At 32.8% G+C, this 18,519-nt stretch overlaps 2 protein-coding genes across 3 annotated transcripts; both read right to left on the bottom strand.

Annotated features, from left to right (window-relative positions):
• Window positions 1-533: 533 nt before the first annotated feature.
• Window positions 534-11,375, bottom strand: LOC117681564 (uncharacterized). Its single transcript, XM_066086537.1, has 5 exons — window positions 11,363-11,375; window positions 8,418-9,267; window positions 5,397-7,213; window positions 4,641-4,739; window positions 534-2,172 (listed from the first exon to the last, which is right to left on the bottom strand). Exons 1-5 carry the CDS (start codon window positions 11,373-11,375, stop codon window positions 1,910-1,912), a joined length of 3,042 nt encoding a protein of 1,013 aa, XP_065942609.1. The 3' UTR covers window positions 534-1,909.
• On the bottom strand, window positions 10,792-17,132 carry LOC136270723 (N-lysine methyltransferase KMT5A-like). 2 transcript variants are annotated; one of them, XM_066069235.1, is made up of 4 exons: window positions 16,906-17,132; window positions 13,560-13,695; window positions 11,945-12,140; window positions 10,792-11,593 (listed from the first exon to the last, which is right to left on the bottom strand). In XM_066069235.1, exons 1-4 carry the CDS (start codon window positions 17,072-17,074, stop codon window positions 11,558-11,560), a joined length of 537 nt encoding a protein of 178 aa, XP_065925307.1. In that variant the 5' UTR covers window positions 17,075-17,132; the 3' UTR covers window positions 10,792-11,557. The 2 variants fall into 2 exon arrangements, with proteins under 2 accessions (XP_065925307.1, XP_065925309.1); XM_066069237.1 differs by having other exon boundaries at window positions 10,793-11,507.
• Between the last annotated feature and the right edge of the window lie 1,387 nt (window positions 17,133-18,519).

The following is an 18,519-nucleotide window of genomic DNA, read 5'->3' as shown; positions in this document are numbered from 1 at the left end:
ATGGACGATTAAAGTCACAATTTACTGAACTTTCAAACGTTTCCAGGGCAATTTTGCACCTTTTTTTCGCCGATCCTACATTCACCACTAGAAGCAGTGTGCATTTAGAGAACATTAACATGACAAATTATGCTGTAAAACCTTCCGAGATATCTAATTCTGGTCCTAATACTGAATTTAAAAAAATCATACATGTACAATTGTAATTTCTTTTCCACTTGGATCCACGGATTGTCAACATCCCCACATTCATTATGCTTTCAATGAAGTTTTGTTCAGAGTATGTGCTAAAGGCTATTCAAGGTATTAGCTGAAAGTTGCATTATTCTTCTTCCGTAGTTATTATAACAAAAATAAGTATTTTAATGTCATTCAAATCAAAATTTTAATTGTACGCAGCATGATCACAATACCACGTTTTTGCAGCACAATAAATTTCTGAACATTACAGCTCATGTGAGCCTCGTATTAACATATTTACATTTTGATGTAATGAATAAATTTCTTACTGCTCTACAACAAATTAACACTAATATAAGTAATCAAAATTTATTGGCAAATATTTTCATACAATTGATAAAATTGCAATTAAAGTTGCAATTATAGTTATCATTTATCATACACTTTCAATCCATTCATGTCAGTTTAAAACTCCACTTAAACATAGGATTTAATGCTGTAAGAAGTTTAAATTTTAAAAAAAACATCTCCATCCAAATTAATTAACAAATTCTATGTAAAACAATATACTATTTGATCATACATAAATCATTGATAAAATTGTAGTACTTAACAGTTAATTAACATTCTCTGCATATTGATTACAATACTTAAAATCAGCCAATTTTTTATTTCCAAATCTCCAAATCATCCCAAACAATCAAATACCTCGTATGTATAGTGCATGTGCATACTAGCTGTAAACGATGCATCATTCATATCATTGTCAACTCTCAACATCCACAATGAAGTAATTCATTTCAACAGTATGAAATATGTCAATATCTACTTCTCCAACATTTCATCAGTGCAATTTGCGAATTTACAAATTCAAATTATTCAGAGTTTACTAATGCTGTCAGTTCACTCCAAAACTGAAATTGTAAAACACTATATATATATATACATGTACATACAACATATTCTCTACATTTTGATTAAAATAACCAATACTTATATCTATCATTAAAACATTTCAACAAATCTACAATTCTTGTGAATACAGTACACATTCTGTTGTTCATACAACTATCATCAATGCACATCAACAGTACAATTAATTTTTATATAGCAAATCTGGCTCATTAATATAATTTGCAGTATGCAAAGTTACTAAATATTTTCTTAATTTCTAGTACATTATATATTTGTCAAAATCTATTTCCAAACATCAAATCAAATCAATTACCAATTATTGTATAATTCATACAATTACTAACTGTAACCATAGTCATTCATACAACCAACAATGAAGGTAGATATACCGGTACACAATTTGCTCATTAATACTACATGTCCAGTCACTGTAATATTTATTCCAATCCCTCTGTATTTCAATGAAAATGCTTAAATTAATCAAGGTCTATACCCAAAATATCTGAAAAAAAAAATTGTCATTTCAAGTTAATGTCAACTAAAAACACAAAACCATATTAGTTTTACAGTTGTATTAATCAATTCCAGCTAAAGTTATCATGGCCCTTATTCCTTAGTTATTTTACAAAGGTGAATGCTCATCACAGCAACAAACATGACAACAGTATGTATTGGTAAAGCTATACATGGAGTATTTTCTACAAATTTGCTAATCCTCACACTTCTGTGCTTTATACAATATATGAAAATTGATGTCCACAAGCTATAATGAACTTGTAATTACTTCATTATCAAAGTAAATAAAGACAAAAAATCAGCATTTTCTTTGTTTTTTTATAAGGTTGTACACTTGATCTTTCACATTTCTCCAAGTTCTTTTGGAAAGGATTTTATCCTTTTTTAAAACATTCTCGATATCGTTCTTGCCAGGAACTTTGGACATTGCAATAAAATGGGAAAAATGCTTGTTGACTGAATTCATTTCAGATGGATTCCATGGTTTTTTCTGTGTTTTGTGACGTTTGCCTGCAGAACTTTCATCGGTAGATCTGCCATCAGAGGGTGCTTTTCTTTTCCCTAAAATTACGAGTTTTACAATATAAATTGGTTGATGATATGGTTGGAATGTGAAAAATGCAAATAACTAAGAAGACATAAAGTACCGCAACATTTTTTTTCACAAGATAAATGATAGAATTTACGCACGATAGGACAGGCTTAATGCATGATAGAACAGGATACATGCATGATACAATAGGATTTATACACCATAGGAAAGGATATACTATGCATGTTCATAATTAACGAATAATCACGATATATGATCTTCACGATTTACCCGAAAATGGCATAATTTGATAAAGAAAATGTAGGAAATAAGAAATATTATGCAGAATTTTATTTTATTAAAAAAGTCAAATTATTACGAGCTGCGTCATTAGAATAAATTCATTGGAAAAATAAACTAAAATGATGTATGAATTATCTTTATCAATAATCAAAATACAATGCGTGTTCTTTAATAATATATAATCTATCTAAATATTATCATTTTTTTTTTATTGAATTAAATAAACAAATTCAGGGCTCGACATTAACGCTTGTCCGCTTGTCCGGTACCACTTAAAAAAACATGCGGACAAGTGAATATTGCTGGCCACTTGTCCCACTGGACAAGTGCATTTTTTATGTAAAGAAGTCTCCAACATTTAAAAAAAAGAAGAAAGTTTTGAGATAAGTTTATCCGTAGTCTCGTTATAAGTTTATTGATTAGTTATTTTGAATTTCGATCCCGACATCAAATTGCAATGCAATTAAGTTACTCTTGATCGGGATTGAAGTTTACTAATTTCAAACAACTTTCAAGGTGTGGATCTTAGTTCTTACAAAGTACCAAACACATATGTTAAAAAAAGAAAGGAAGAAAAGGTAGCAAAGATAAAGGATTATGAAAAGAAATGTAACTTATTTTAGGTTTCATTCATCATTGATAGACTATGATGACTTTCCATGTTTAGTTTAAAAAACAGCTGAGAAATCAATATAACAGTTACATGTATTTTTAAACCTGATGCTAAATTTAAAATGTCTTGTAATTTGCCATGACAAAGCTACAGCTGACAAATCATGTTTAATGTTATATAGAACAAATACATGTACATAATTATAGGAAAGAAACTTTAAGTTTCCATTTAAAAAGTCAGGTTATTAATTATAGCTAGAGTAATCAATAAATGATTTTATTTCAGTAATAGAGTACTGTAGTTTTCAAGTTGACAATATTTGATCTTTAATATTGAAAATTTTTCGGACAAGTGAAGTTGAAGTTCGGACAAGTAAATGTTTTGGTCACTTGTCCGAATGGACAAGTAGGAAAAAAAGTTAATGTAGAGCCCTGAAATTAGATGACATGCAAGTTAATGTTTACACAGTAATTCAAAACACTCTCTGCGTACGATTTAATATGTCAGACATACAGTTACATATGTTATCTTGTTCCAAAGAATTTTCGATTGTACACATTACCCTATCATCTCCAAATGTTACTTATGTCTTCTTTTTAAAAATATCTTTCGACTTAAGAACTTCAATACATATAGCTTAATATTGTTAATTTGATAGAATGTTTGATAAAGATTTGCATTATTTGTTCCAATATTATTGTTAACGGAGCGATGAACGACTTATAACTTTAAAATAAAATAGCTTGCTTACGAAAAGGCAGGATACAGCTAACACGATAGGATACATGTAAATGGAGAAACTGATAAAATATAACGATAAACCTGATAAGATTACTGTACGTTAGGATAGGACTAATGCACGATAGAACAGTTTACACGCGCGATACAATAGTATTCATACATTGATAAAGGATTGTAAAATAAATAACTTTGCAGGTACCATAATTTCATCTCTCATTCTGGCTAAATATTTTTAGAGAAGTAAAAAGGAATTTGTCATCTGCATCTATCATACATAAGTATGTAATATGAAAGATACTAAGTATATAAAAACTTTCTGTATAAATTACATGGTCTTGACATGTACTTGATTTTTGACTAAAAATTCTTCACATTATGAGCAGACAGAAAATATGGTAATGCCAGTGTCAACTTTATTCATGAGTCGTATTTAAGCTTTGTTTTTGTCTTGTTTTAAGAAAACAAATTAACTAAGAAAATTGGGGGTTTTTTTTGTAAATCAGAATTTGAAATCTTTCCACTCAATTAGAAACATATTTTCTAACAAATATATTCTTGGGAAAAATGTCAGTATGATAATTAAAATACATCTGTTGGGAACTGTTTTGTTATGGATGGGGGAGATGTAAGAAGTTTTTCAAAGATGCATATTGTTCAATAAACATTTAGTTTAAAACTATGACCCTGTGTGGACTGAAGCTTGACTGTTAATGTACCCAACATTTAATCTTGAGAACTGCTTTTTTTTTTTTTCATGCATCTAGTTTAAAGTAGAATTATAATATACCAGAAAAGGAGAATATACCAAAAATAAATGTGTACTGAAATAAGGGTACAGACCTTGAGCGCTTTTATTATGAAGACTGTCTTTATCAGTCTGGTAATCCATTTCTCCATCACTCTCATCAGCACAGGACCCGTCAATTTCCTTTACCTCCTCTGGAAAAAATAATCAAAAAACGATAAGAGTAAGTTATGAACATTAATTCTTATATCATATATACAAGAAATTAGAATTCTTACCTTCATTAACTAATAAGAGGCCTACAGGCCTTGACAGTCACCTGAGTACCATATCATTTAGATTAACCTGGCTGAGGGTCTCGTTTTTGCATTTTAAGCTTCATTTTGGAGTCTAAACCCTAATCCAAATTTTAATTTTGGTTAAAAGAAACTTGCAGATTTTAACGGTAAACTTTTATAACACTCAGTTTTGCTAATAATGCACACGTGCAGTTAATTCCTAAATTATGGCAGCAATATGTTACATGTACCCATGTGAATTAATTGACCTAAAAAAAAGTCATTCACTATACGGCCAAATTAATTTATCCCCCCCCCCCACGAAAAAGCCCCAACCCCTGCCCCACTCCCAGTGAATTTCACAATTTTACAGTACAACAGTCCACAATAAACATACTATACTAAACCAAATCTAAAATCAAATGTTATCAAAAGTCTATAGATCAAACTTGCACAGGAGGAATAAATAATCACCATTGAAATATAACAAATGAGTTCATTTTAATAATCTATTCACAACACTGAATCCTTCCCTGTCTATATGCCTATGATCATTTAAAGAAAACAACTCACCCTGATTATTAAAGAGCATCTCTGTGACATTTTTCCCCTCGTTAATTAGCATCAACATCTTGGAGATCTTTGTTTTTTGAATGATATCCAATGGTTGCCGATAAATTTCTCTGTGGACTCTTATGTCATGGCCAAGGAATTTGGCTAACTGATCCTGACCGTTTTCACTAAGCTCATGGATTTGTGCCATTGTGGCAATGTGTTTTCTGAGGTTTGTATAGGTTATAATGTTTCCATAGCGCAATTCTATTTTCCCACATATTTCATTCAATACGTCACTTGCCCTTAGTGTTCGTGTGGAGGGTGATGGTCTAGCAAATAAATATTTTCCAAATACATTTGCATCACTTCTTTTCTGCATTAAGAGATCAATGCATTTAATCATCTCTGGAGTAAGTAATATTGCAACTTTTCTTTCCTGTTTGCCTTTGAGTTCAATTCGAGTCAAAGAACGACAAAGCTCAATTTCCACGTCTGACAAACTTGATTTAAGTTCGTCATCGTAGGGAACACTGTTTTGTGCTTCAATAGCTTGCTTGTAATTGTCTACAGTAATACGCTGCACATCGCCTCCACGCTTCCTGTTAAAGAGAGTTATGTGACATAGCGTCATCTTTGCCAGCTCAATGTAGAAAGCTGAATCATTCGACAATTTCATCAAAAGTTCTTTGATTTTTTCTTTTAGGTAGGAATTAAGCTTGTACACATCCTCGCATAGAGGTAACATTTTTGGCGCATTATACTTTTTCTCACTCAAAGTTTGTCGTGCACGGGAAGAGATGAGATCGTTCCAATCAGACTCATACAACTGAATGAAAGCTGAACCATTCTCTTGTTTTGTTATATCTGACTCAATAATTCCATCTGATCTATAAATCCTTGCACATCGTTGAAGACTATACCCTATTTTCAGTGCAAGGGAAGGAGTTGCATACATATGTGTATCTTCACTAAATCCAGCAAGGGACTTCACACATGACACAACATTGTTAAATTTCTCAGGACTAAAACAATCCTCAATCTTCTGGATACCCCATTCAGGTGTCTTTTTGGCTTCTCCTATTAGTCTGCCTAGTTCTCTCATTCTGCAGCTGATGTGGTTAGATGTATGTTCCTGGATGTCCTTATTTTCATACAGGCGCTTTCCAAATTTCAGTATGAGTGGATCGCGATATATATACATATAAATGTCATCTTGAGACATGGATAATAAAACATCTTTGTAAAATCCTCCATTAATATGTTCTGGAATAGGTAGTAAAAAACGACCTTCTTTCACTCCTTGATTTTTTTTATCAGTCTGCTTACTAACACATGTCTTAAAATGATCACTCAATGAAGTTTTGGAGTACAAACCCTTGCAACCACTACATGGTATAAATTCACTATGTGCTCTGGTCTTCTGCTCTCTATACTTCGGTATTAATGTTCCAGTTCCATTTTTCAGAACGTTGAAGTTGTGATCCCAGTCTCCTTCATTTCTTAATGTTTTCCAAATTTCTTTTCTTTCGGCACTGTTTTTGGGTAAGGAAAGAGCCTTAGCTACAATAACTTCATTTTTGTGCATTGTTTCCAAGTGTCTAGCCAGTTTTGGGTACAATTTTCCACAAAATTTGCATGCATGTTTTTTGTCCCATTTCTGCTTTCCTTTCTCTGTGTTGGTTTTCTGTACAGTGATAGTTTCCAAAGGGATAGATATTGGCACAACAATACTTCTCTCAGAATCATTACTGTCACTGACATAATCGGGAGGATTGGATGAATCTTTCAAATGTAGCAAGGAATGAACTGCATTGTCATCTGTATCACTAGAACCCCTATCAAAAGGAATTGTATTAATTCAATCTGACAAATAGCAAAACTCATGTTTCTATAAAGTTCACTACTGATGTACTTAAATTTAGCAAATTCATAAAAATATAAGAAATACTAGACATGATCTCATTGCGAGCAACAAATAGGTTTTCTGTTTGATTATGAATTAATGACAGGGTTCAACTAATATGTTGACATTATTTCATTTCTAAAATTTAATAAATCCACCTTAATTGGGCAAAATCATAACAAATACAATAATTTTATTAAAATCCAAAAATCTTAAGAAGGGCTTAACTAAAAGCCCGAATGATTTTATGCATTACTTAACAAAAACTGGAAATTAAAAGGCTTAATATAAAACAATTCATTTTACTAGGTACAAATTAACAATTCTACTGAATCAGATTTGGTACGAGTTACTATATTAATTTTCTCAGACTAATTTTTGGCCCAACACTGCAGAATTAAGATTTCCAAAAAAGGTCATTTTTAAGAGGCAATATCTCTGCAATGTGTTGGAATCACTTCCAGTGACATTCAGAAGTGACGGACAACCTGCCCATAATCAAATTTGGTAAGTTTAAAACATATTTTGATGAAGAAAAAAAATCCAAATTTTTGATTTGAAAGTTTTTTAAAACAGTTTTCCAAAAATGCCATTTTAGCAGACCAGAAGTGATGGATGATCAGGGTATTAGCTGAAAATAAGGAATCTACAGTATATTCTTGTTTTTGTACATACCTAGTTTCATAAGGGATAGATATTGGAACATCAATACTTTTCTCAGAATCATTACTGTCACTGACATAATCGGAAGGATGGGATGAATCTTTTAAATGTAGCAAGGAACAAACTGCATTGTCATCTGTATCACTAGAACCCCTATAAAAAGGAATTGCATTAATTCCATCTGACAAATAGCAAAACTCTGTTTCTAAAAAGTAAAGTACTGGTGTACTTTAACCAATAAATTTATAAATATAAATAATATTGAATTTGCTATAGGTATGTTAATTTTTATAGTGAATACTAAACAACAAATTAAGACTGATGAACCCAATTCTGTATAAAATTCAATTCATTAATTATACTCTTATTTTTATACAATCCTTTATAGACTTTACAGTACCTATTCTTGTAAATAATGATCAGGTAGAAAAAAAAGAATCTGCAAAATTCCATTTTTTGAAGTGTCTACTTACTGATCAGTATCTTCTGAAGGTAAATAATCAGAATCATTGGAATCCGAAAAAGAAAACTCATCATCATCACCAACAAAATCATGGTGTATAAAGCTGTCAAGTTTCTCTGGAAAATCTGTGGCATTCCCAGGTACACGGCTGTCAAGTTCCTCTGAAGGATCAGTGGCATTCCCAGGTACACGGCTGTCAAGTTTCTCTGGAGAATCCTTGGCATTCCCGGGTACACAGCTGTCAGGTTTCTCTGGAGAATCCGTGGCATTCCAAGGTACACTGCTGTCAGGTTTCTCTGGAAAATCCTTTGCATTCCCAGGTACACAGCTGTCAAGTTTCTCTGGAGAATCTGTGGCATTCACAGGTACATTGCTGTTAAGTTTCTCTGGAGAATATGTGGCATTCCCGGGTACACTGCTGTCAGGTTTCTCTGAAGAATCCCTAGTAATCCCAGGTACACTGCTGTCAACTTTTTCTGGAGAGTCTTTGGCATTCCCAGGTACACTGCTGTCAAGTTTCTCTGGAGGATCAGTGTCATTCTCAGGTACACTGCTGTCAAGTTTCTCTGGAGAATATGTGGCATTCTCAGGTACACTGCTGTCAACTTTTTCTGGAGAATCTTTGGCATTCCCAGGAACACTGCTGTCAGGTTTCTCTGGAGAATCTGTGGCATTCTCAGGTACACTGCTGTCAAGTTTCTCTGGAGAATATGTGGCATTCTCAGGTACACTGCTGTCAGGTTTCTCTGAAGAATCTGTAGCACTCCCAGGTACACAGCTGTCAGGTTTTTCTAGAGAATCTGTGGCATTCCTAGGTACACTGCTGTTAAGTTTTTCTGGTGATTCCGTAGCATTCCGAACTAAAAAAAAGAATATATGTATGTCACTTTTGGACAAAAATAAAATTAACTAAGGTTGTCTAACCAATCACGATAAACAGTTTTATAAAAAAGAATGCAACATAATTATAAGATGAGGGCTTTATTTATTTAACTGGCATGGTAAGAAAAAATCAAATTTAATAGCTAATTATGTAAATTAATAAAGAGGACTTATCTAAAATCGACAGGGGTCTTTTTAAGTATCCGAATATCTAAAATCGACAGGGGTCTTTTTGAGTATCCGATTGCAAAGTTGTATAGTGAAAGTTTATTTTGAAGCTGACAAAATATATTTTATTAATATTTCTATTTAAATTTTCACTTAACCAATTGGTCAATGAAGTTCCTAGTTTCACTTGCTTCTAATAAGATTTTACGTGCCCCAAGCAATCGAATAGTTGTGAATATACCGGTAAATCCCTGAAGTCTTTATTCTTCATTACTTCCATTTTTTTCAATGTTACACAATTTATTGTAAATTGACATGTATGTATGACTTCTAATAGCAGCTGTATGCTTGCAATACAACAAAGTGGACAACTGAATCTTTTTTACATGTCTTAATGGTAACTGATTAAACTGACAAAACTTAAAATGAACTGGCGGGATTTATATCAAGGGTGATAATTGGTAACTAGTTAATTACCTGGTACATAACACAGCTTATTCAAGTGCAAGTCCCCATAGCTGTACCGTGTGTATCAGGTCCTCAGTTTAGTGTATACTATATTTATGTGTAAGTCCCCAAAGTTGTACCGTGTGTATTAGGTCCTCAGTTAAGTGTATATTATATTTATGTGCAAGTCCCAAAGTTGTACCGTGTGTATTAGGTCCTCAGTTTAGTGTATACTATATTTATGTGTAAGTCCCCAAAGTTGTACCATGTGTATTAGGTCCTCAGTTTAGTGTATACTATATTTATGTGCCAATCCTCAAGTTTTACCATGTGTATTAAGTCCTCAGTTTAGTGTATTCTAGATTCATTGTGCAAGTCCCCAAAGTTGTAATGTTACTCAACATGATGGAAACAATTCAAAATTGAGCAATTGGTTAATCAGATGAAATAAATAAACTCATGCAAATATAATCAAAAGAAAAAAAAAACTCTTCACAATGCTTAAAAACTTTAAATTCAGCAGGATTTAGACTGCTACTGCATATATAGCTTTCAAATTGTCATATACAGTCTAGACTGCCATAGCAACTCTCTGTCTTATGCGACCATATCAAGACCCACATAACATATTTTTCATTGATAAATTATGTCTTGAAACAAGTTATATCTTATTCTATACCAATATCAAAGACAACAAAAATGCTAAACCGGCTAATCTTATAATTGCATGGTTAATCTGATAATTTTTCTCGGGCAAATTGACTATCAGATTAAGTGGAACCCTCGGTATCTAGATTCTCATCCTGATTTGGATTAAATAATGGGGCGGGTGGGTGGATTTATTTTATATTATCTTTTAAAAACTATGTTTTTCACCATACATGTCCTAGAAATTACAACTGCTCTATTCCTGAAATATTTAAATTGTTAATGCTAATATGAGTATACAAACCCATTTGTAATCTTTTAATTTCAACTTAACTGCACATGCAGAAAGACATTTGTATCTTTATTATAAAAACATGACTGGAATCGAACGTTTATCCATGTTAAGCAGCCATTGCAATGTTTGTATGTACCGAGCTTGATATTTTTTCCCTGAAATACACTGGAGCGGGTCATTTTCAGAGAGGTGGGCGGGGATGAGAATCTAAAAAGTAATTTTATGTTGCCTAATGGCCATGAATTTTAAAATACAGCTAATAATTAAATCCTAGTTTTAAGATAAAAGATACCGTACATAATATTTTATCTATTTGAAACAATGTACTAAGTTAATAATGATTAATGTTGGATTGTCACATAAGACAGTCTAGATTGTATATAGATTGACTTTACTCCAAAGGACAAGTACTGTGAAATCATTAGAATTTGTGGTGGCTAAATATTTGTAGTATTTGTGTGTAGCACTCCCCCACAAATTTACACTCTTGACGAAAACACATTTTGAAAGAGTACCTGGGTAAGTCATCATACTTAAACTGAAAACCAATGCATCTATGAAATTTCATCCCCACAAATGAGCAATAACCCATAGTTCATGAAAATTGGCCCTCACAAATTCAAATAATACCACAGTAGTCTAATGATAACGAGTTACAACCTGTAACAAAACAAATAACAGAATATAATGCACAAAAAATGAAAAACGTTTTAAGGATGTGTATTACATGCACCTCTTTTGGACATCTACAGAAAAAAAATATATGTTGTCATTGGACAGCAAAAAAAGAAGGCCACATGCTATATCTGGTAGTTTTTGCCTGACTTTATGACGTCAGGCATATCAAAGGTTTAAAAGTTGCCTTCTCAGAAACAGTGCAGACAGTAAGAGCAAGCAATATCAAGATTTTCAAAAAAAAGATTGACAGACAGACTAACAGGGGTAACAACAATAACATTCTTTACAAAGTGTGGGCATAATTATGATTACTTAAAGTGTAAAATACATACAAATTTAAACATCAACACGTGAAAATCTTTCATCGACTATTAAATCACAAAAACTTCCACAATCAACATATGCAATGGAGTAATTACCTTTCCTCTCCAAGGATAGATGTTGCCTGGGCCATAGTCATATACCAGTTCTGTATTAGAGGATAATGGCCTTAGAGAGAAAAAACAAATGACTGGCTTTTCATCAATCTCCATCACTTTTGGTCTACAATTTGGATGGATATGATCATCATTTAACAGACGTCCAAATGATCCATCTTCTTTTGAAGCATCAACCCTTGATGAAAATAAAATAAGCAACATAAATTTGAACCTTGCATAACTGGTATTGTCACAGTGAAAGATATGAAGACAAAATATCTAAAATTGCAAATCACTTCATAAGTTCTACATATATATGTGTATGTAATAAAATATAAAAACAAGGCTTTATATACGTAAAAGGGTATACTGAAACATTTTTAGAGCTAGATAATCACAGTTCACTAGGGCTGTGTATTGGTAAAGATTTTCTGATACATTACGATACTCGCTAGACTTATTGAAAGCAACGGAGGTTGATGCAAACTATCCATGTAAACACTGAGGAGACCAAAAAAATACAATAAACCAAGAGGTTTCTCACACAGCCCACAGATTTTTGCTCTATCTGGATTTATCATACGTTTTCAGAACATCTCAGTGATTATATGGAGAATTTACGTCACTCAAAAGTAACCTTCCTATTGCTTTCGACAAGTTTGGCAAGTATCTAGTACATTTTGGAACGATGTGTTTATTATGCGACAGACAGATGTAGTTAGACGATAGGGATAATTCATTTGATCATTTTCCCACCTAGATCTCATCAGAAATCGTTGGAGATATTAATATAGAACTTGTTTAAAAACATATGTTGAAGTAGTGATGTTCTAATCATTGATTATAATCTAAAATTAGTAGATTATTACCGCATTCTAAGTGCTCGATTATAAAAAGTTTCATTACAATTAATTGGTTGGGTTTTTATTTCCCTCTCAACAAGCGCATATCATATAGCAGAATATTTGAGACCCGAACTATCAATACACCAAAAAGGAGCTGCGGTTTAAAAATGGCTGATATGTCAGACGTGCGCTATCCCTACCCGTGAAATAAAGCACAATCTCTTGTTTGGACATTTTTTTGTTTCAAGAAATTGAGTGTTGAACCGTCTAGCTACTAAAGAACATCTTTTGAATACAGCATTTTTATGGCAAGAAATATTAAATAAATTGAAATATCAAAGGCCTATTAACAAGTCAGTTAATTGTATCTTGTTTCTTTACATTTTTTAACACTTAACTAAGAAATATGACAAATTTTGATTATTATCGATAATAAGTTAGTTGCAGAGAGTCGATTATTGATTATGAAAATCTCACCGATTCCTATCACTAGCTTGAAGTGAGGACCTCCTATAAATCCAAGACGGCGGGTGTCGTCCTTTTACTTTTCTAATTTACATTGAATATACTTTTTAACATGATTGAGACTGGGGTTTTCAGTGAATTTTATCTATTGCAATACACACACCTTAGATTACCAATTTTAATCAATTTTTCCTTCAACAAATATCTAGAAACTCATTCTCCAACAACCAAGCCCTTGTATTCTTAACATAAACAATTAAACATGGTGAACATGATGTACAAATTAAGCAGCAAAAATTTCTTACCAATAAGGCTTTCCTTTGAATGTAAATTCAAAAATATATGTGTCATCTACATCTGGTTCTTTCTCTAATAACTCTCCTTCATACGGTAATAGGAATTCATTTTGTCCAAATTCTTTCTTTGTAAATACACCTCTTCCTGAAAATAAATAAAGAACTTCCATTAGGGGTTGAAATTTACAAGATATACTTGCTGTATGCAAATTAAAAAATGAAATTGTGCGCTAAAAGAGACATGTGGTTGCCAACTTTTGCGATTTACAAAATAATGGTCTAGCTTTTTCGGATTTTGAGGTTTATGATTATCCATTCAGATTTTAATTCAGAAGCTTACACTAAAGAAACTGTAGATGTAGAAACATTAGTTAGGGTGTTTTGAATTATCCCAGAATTAAACCTGTTAAACACAATCAGTTGTTCTCTTCTATCTTTATCCTAAAACAAAGTCTCAATACAAACCCTAAAATCATTGAATTTCACAATTACAAACAAGTTCAAACTATACTCAGAAATACTAAATAGAATTCAAATGTTGGAATATTGACAGACTGTTTCCATGTACAAATTGTTAGGTTAAGAAATTATTTATACCTTCACAAATTAACAGAATCATGATATCACTGCATTTTTCACAGCCCCTTAGGCATCTGACAAACGCTGCATTTTAACAGCCCCTTAGGCATCTGACAAACATTTTATTATTTTATTTAGTAAAATGATCAATTTTAAAATTATATACAAGAATGGGTTCCTCAAATTATACAAAAAAAAGATTTTATTCCAATGCAACCTAGTTCAAAATCACTTTATTGTATCTAATTGTTAATGATATAAACAATTTTTAGGATTGGTCTAATGTGTGGAAAACATTTTTTCCTTAAATTTAAATTATTTTGCAGAATATTTTTGTTGTACTTAATCATTAGGGCCTATATATTTTTACAAAGTTCCCAAGATAATTTCATTGTTTCCTGACTTTTTTCTAAACATTTTTAGGGTTTCTAGACCCTTGAGATCAACATGGGACCTATCAATATGTAAACCATCAAATTGAATTAAAATATTTTATCCTGCAACTACTTCTTGCATTGACCAAATAAAGGTAACCCAATAAACCAAAGCTATATTCGGTAAATGCCCCAATATAGCCTCATGCATTTAACTAACGTTCAAATACACTATGACATCATTTTTCTTGCTTGGTTTACGCCATGGTGTCATGGTTTCAACTGCAGATAGGCAGCAAAATCTGACGAATTAAGCTTATTTGAGATGCAAAATGTGATATTATGTTACAGGATAAACAAAATACATGATGACGTCTTAAAATATGGGCGATATTTGGGCTCAGTCCAAAAACATGAAGAACGCCTGGCAAGCTTTCTTTCCCTTGCCCAAATACCATAGATTACTAATTAAATGGAGGAATTAATATCCGCGTAAAATCGCAAGAAGCCCCCTCCGCAGAATTTATAGTCTCGTCATTATTTTCTGAGAGTTGAGAACCATAAAAAATATATATTTATTCGTGCAATTTGATTCAAACCAGTGGGATTGCATGGTCATGATCCATCACTTCTAGTGTTGTCAAATTGGTTGGAAATGATAATTGATTAATCGGTCAATCGGTTGTCTCTTACAAACTGATGATCGGCAAATAATTGAATCCATTACAAATTGTGTTCAATTCATTTAAATGAAACACTAAATAAAAGCTAATAAATAGGATGTATGCTGTATTGTTATCAATGAAAGTGTTACATATCTTTTGAGATTAAAAAAAAACTAGTTTGCAACGGTTTTTATTTCACTAAATATATAATTATTTTATTTATCTCAATAGGAACTCAAAAATATTGTTAACAATGAGATTTTTAAATACAATTGAAGGTCAAAGGTGATCATTGCATGCTTTTAACATTAGATTTGTTATCTCTGTCTAAAGATATCCTTGATTCACATTTTGCTTATTTACTTGATATTTGTTAAAACCTCTGGGTTCAAAACTAATGACATTCATTCAACAGTATGAAAAATTTCCAAGTTTTCTCCTTTGAAACACCCCCACTAGCTTATCAGGTTTCAACACACAGCTAAAAAATATGATGTCTATGGGGATTTTGTACTGCAAAGTGACCCGCATGACAATGTTGAAAATTCTGTGAGGTATTTAAAGTGACTTCCGAATGGATGTTAACATTCCCCATTTGGCCCTATAATTATCTTGTTTACCATAACTGACCTTCTTTATATTTCATGCAAGAAGTAACTGGGAGGCCATTATACAATTGCCCCAAAACTTTTAGAAGTTTGAATTCAAAGTCTATGAAAGAGACACAAATTGATGAGTACCCGTAATCTTTACATTGCATTGTTTACAGACACAGTTCAAAGTTGAAAACTATCACTGCTCTAAAAAGCGATTTTGTTTACATGCTGAAAAAATTACACATATATGAAAATTGTATGTCAAAATAACTAAACCAAGCTACATGTATTCTGAATAGCTTTATTATCTACATAAGTTTTAGAAGCTATACTGGCGTGCGACCAATTCTCGCCAAGTACCATTTCTCGCCAGTACATTGCGACATCATTTTTCATATACCGGTATTATTTTTTGTTTTGATAAAATGACTTCACAATGTACTTGCGAGAAAAAGTACTCAGCGACAACTGTTCACACACGCCAGTATAGCTAAATCAGGAGATTGTGTTGGAGCTGTATAAGCCATAAGAAATAAGTTTTGTTCCTGTGAATTTTTCTGAGTAACAAATGATATTGTTTCAATTAAATTATCTTGACTATTTTCCCTTTCATCTATTTTAATTGCACCTTTATCACAGGTATGTGTATTTCTATTAAAAACTGTCCAAATGTACTGCATAAATATATTTGGACAAACTATAGATAGATGTGGTATGTTCACAATTTTTAAACGTTTTAAATAAATTTCTAAGGCCTATTCCCCCCCCCCCCCCTGGAAATTAAAATTTCTTAAATTTACACAGTAAGATGACCAAATGTATGCCTTGGAACCCTCCGCCCCAACCCCAGGGAAAACTAGGCCTAGCATACAACCGAGAAAAAATCCTGGATCGCACTTGAGCGTTATGCACAAAGATATTTCTTTCATGATTTGCAAGGGGATTTTAAAAAGTATACATTGTGCATTTCTCGGAAAGTTCACTATACAACCCGTCTTAATAAGATTTTCATTTCTAATGTTATGCAAATCGTTGGAAGAAAATCACCGAGTGCGAGTACCCCCCCCCCCCCCCCCCTTCCACAGCACATCGTATTTCAAGTTTACATCATAAATGCCATCGAAACATGTAATCAACATACCTTTATTCGGAGTTTCTTTAATATAAAAGGCATCCCGGTCAATGATTCTTTGACCATGTTGACCTGGCCTTCCCCGTTCCCTCCGACTTCTTCTCGACATACTTTTCCCCCGCTTCAACAAAATGGCATTTCCGTTTTCTATACACACGCGCATGCGCATTTCGAACATGTGTATCGTCAGAGGTGCGTAAGTGAAGATGGCAACTACAATCCGCACGGTATCTGTGTAATCATATGTCTGATGAAAACCCGAAAATGGGACTAGATACTTTTCGATATTTTTTAGGTTTAGAACATGCTATTTTTTTGATTTAAGCAATAAAAAAATATGGGGACTTAAATCAAGTCCCCAGACTATTTGAGGTCCCCATTTTACGACTTGCGTATCTGTGGCAGGCCCCCAGTTTGGCAGAACCACACACGCACACACACACACACACACACACACACACACATACGAACACACACACGCACGGTAGCGATGCTATATCCCCTTCGCAACAAGTTGCGCGAAGGGATAATTACATGTATAGTTACATACCATTTTCCGCAAAAAATACAAATTCTTTGCAAGTAGTTTAATTTCAACTAATTAAGAAAATAACAAAATAAACAACTGAATAGAAAAGCCGTCAATGTAACAGCCAACCGGGTTTCTTTTGTGTGACACAGTATGATCCATAATCCTTATTTGTCAATCCTGAATTGATAAATACTACCTATCCAGAGAATTGGGGTACTCTAAAATGACAAAGTTCAAGCTGGTATTTGCTTTCATATATTATCAGGAATCGAAATTCTAAGCAATTTGCATACCTCTGATAAATGTATAATTGATCTGCAAAAGAAAAAAATACCTATCTTGAAAACTGTCGGAAGAGTTATCGGTACAATAAAGGTACCCCTTTGGCAGCCACTTGCCCGCCCGCCCGCCATTTCCACTATTTCAATAACCGGAAAACCAGGTTTAAATTCTCTCTCAAAATTCTTAGAATTCAGAAGCAATGGAGTTACAGTCTCCGAACCCCATGTCGCTCAGAATATATTCACCCCCTTAGGAAATTTCTTGATCCCTCTCATTTCTAAAAAAGAGTACGCATTAACTTATATTCCAGTTTAAATTACATGTCAAATTATCTTTAAAAAAATAGGTTATTATGCATTTCTTTTTAACCATGAGCCTCTTCCTGTTTGGTCCACTTTCAATCAATACCGGTATTTTCGATAGAAAAAATGTCGTTCATTAAAAGCTTATTGCAACAGTTTAGCTGAATATTATGTTTATTTTTCGTCCATTCCGGCGATTACAGCCTTTTTCCGCAGCAAAGCAGTTGCCATGTAAGGTCATGTCAAAATTCGACAAACTTGTAGACTTTACATTTGTCAATTTGTATCATGTCAGATGTGCTATTGCCGAGCCTGAAGACACAAATGCAGAAAGTACTGGTAGAAAGTGTGCAAAGTTGAAGGTTTAATTAACTAATGAAAACAATTACGCTCCAAAATGTGCATCATGCGAAGAACCTGAATCAAATCTTACATGTGTTTATGCCCGAGTTTTATATATGTAACACGATCAGAATTACACACTTTTATCCTCATATTATTCCACCT

Source organism: Magallana gigas, chromosome 1 (assembly GCF_963853765.1).
Source record: "Magallana gigas chromosome 1, xbMagGiga1.1, whole genome shotgun sequence".
In the NCBI taxonomy this organism is placed as follows: domain Eukaryota; kingdom Metazoa; phylum Mollusca; class Bivalvia; order Ostreida; family Ostreidae; genus Magallana; species Magallana gigas.
This window is presented reverse-complemented; position numbering and strand designations above follow the sequence as displayed.

What these genes read in the sequence shown, in the direction of transcription:
- LOC117681564 (XM_066086537.1), bottom strand. An exon ending in CCTTCAGAAGATACTGATCA is followed by an intron (nt 7,214 to 8,417) that starts GTAAGTAGACAC and finishes TCCTTTTGATAG; the next exon opens with GGGTTCTAGTGATACAGATG. An exon ending in TCATAATAAAAGCGCTCAAG is followed by an intron (nt 2,173 to 4,640) that starts GTCTGTACCCTT and finishes TCGTAATTTTAG; the next exon opens with GGAAAAGAAAAGCACCCTCT.
- LOC136270723 (XM_066069235.1), bottom strand. Translation starts at nt 17,074, where the DNA reads ATGTTCGAAATGCGCATGCGCGTGTGTATAGAAAACGGAAATGCCATT. An exon ending in TAAAGAAACTCCGAATAAAG is followed by an intron (nt 13,696 to 16,905) that starts GTATGTTGATTA and finishes ATTTATTTTCAG; the next exon opens with GAAGAGGTGTATTTACAAAG. An exon ending in TTCAAAGGAAAGCCTTATTG is followed by an intron (nt 12,141 to 13,559) that starts GTAAGAAATTTT and finishes ATTTTCATCAAG; the next exon opens with GGTTGATGCTTCAAAAGAAG.